General features: G+C 31.7%; 1 protein-coding gene across 1 annotated transcript; it reads right to left on the bottom strand.

The window, feature by feature from the left end:
• Nucleotides 1-443: 443 nt before the first annotated feature.
• On the bottom strand, nucleotides 444-1,163 carry LOC107824045 (uncharacterized). Its single transcript, XM_075233799.1, has 3 exons — nucleotides 1,027-1,163; nucleotides 890-943; nucleotides 444-789 (listed from the first exon to the last, which is right to left on the bottom strand). Exons 1-3 carry the CDS (start codon nucleotides 1,084-1,086, stop codon nucleotides 592-594), a joined length of 312 nt encoding a protein of 103 aa, XP_075089900.1. The 5' UTR covers nucleotides 1,087-1,163; the 3' UTR covers nucleotides 444-591.
• Nucleotides 1,164-1,312: the final 149 nt, after the last annotated feature.

The following is a 1,312-nucleotide window of genomic DNA, read 5'->3' as shown; positions in this document are numbered from 1 at the left end:
TGTTCATAACATACATAAAAATGTTGAAACAAAGACTGTTGTACTTAAAACTCATATACATGCTCTCTTTTTTTGCGTCGAAGACATCTTTAGTTCCTTGTCATTCTATAGTAACAACCATATACATGCTAGTACAGTTTCCAAATCATTAGATGTACAACTTTTAATGTTCCATAGTTTTTACCTTGATTTCAAGTTGTACGATAACAGAAATTAGAATAGGGAAAATTTGAAAAAGATACACATGAACAACGAAAGAGAAGGTGTGTTTCTTATTTTAGTACGCTTTGTTTTTGTCTTTTTATTGTAAGGTTTTTTCTCAGTGGTTATTTCACGATATAAGGTTATATTCTCATATAGTTTTGTAATAACAACAATACGGGAAATAAAGATCATATATTAAAGTTAAATTCGAACAATGACATGACATGGAGACAATACTATTTTGAAACATGTTTACATCAATAAGTTTACCAAAACAAACTGCAACATTAGAGAAATTTGTACATCAATACAACTTCTACTGCAGTGACCATACTGAAAAGCACAAAAGGATACAATAATTTTGTCTACTCTTAAACATCAAAAGCTCTAAAACCAACAAATAAACACTCTACTTCTTGTTCTTTTGGTGGCTTGCTCGATAACTTCATCGTCATGTATGATTAGGTTTTTTCTCTTTCTAATCTTTCTTAATGAAGTTCTTCTCTTCCTACAGTTAACACCGTCATTGACATGTGGATCTTCAGGAGAGTCTTCAAAGTCCTCCAAAGAGACATTAGTAGATTCCTGTATAGTTTTCAGAATAAATATTATTTACATATCTATTGAATATGCTAATTTTTTTAGTAGTTTAAAGTTTGCTAAATAAAACAGTAAAGAAATTTACCTTTCCTTCAACAAAACGTTTTGTTGCAATGTTATCCTCAACTTTCTTTTTCCCCTGCATAAGCAACGAAAATAAAACATATTTTCAGTGTACATATACATCTGGATTACCATTTGAAACAACCTATATCACAATACCTTTTGTTCTTTCCTTGTTGTGTATTGCAATTCCAGATTCTCATCTGGAATGAACAACATGGATACCGTATAATTTTTAAGCCCCTCTTTAAGATTGTAATTGTTTAATCGTAGCTTGAAAATAAATTCCTTGCCGCAAAGGCGACAATGGTATGCGAGGCTTTTATAAAAAGGATTCGGTTAAAAATTTTAAATGATGCCAACGGTTAATTGGAAAGTTACAACCCTTTGGAAAAGCCACTATAACGGAGGCAGGTTTTGCCCAGGAGGATGAAGAGGGCGTCAT

This window comes from Nicotiana tabacum, chromosome 17, assembly GCF_000715075.1.
Source record: "Nicotiana tabacum cultivar K326 chromosome 17, ASM71507v2, whole genome shotgun sequence".
Lineage (NCBI taxonomy): Eukaryota > Viridiplantae > Streptophyta > Magnoliopsida > Solanales > Solanaceae > Nicotiana > Nicotiana tabacum.
Note: the sequence above shows the minus strand (reverse complement) of the source record. Positions and strands in the feature narration are given on the sequence as shown.

Excerpts from the sequence above, each read along its gene's own strand:
- LOC107824045 (XM_075233799.1), bottom strand. The coding sequence starts at position 1,086 with ATGTTGTTCATTCCAGATGAGAATCTGGAATTGCAATACACAACAAGG. Across the intron at positions 944-1,026 it reads CAACAAGGAAAGAACAAAAG|GGGAAAAAGAAAGTTGAGGA; the intron begins GTATTGTGATAT and ends TTGCTTATGCAG. Across the intron at positions 790-889 it reads AACGTTTTGTTGAAGGAAAG|GAATCTACTAATGTCTCTTT; the intron begins GTAAATTTCTTT and ends AAAACTATACAG.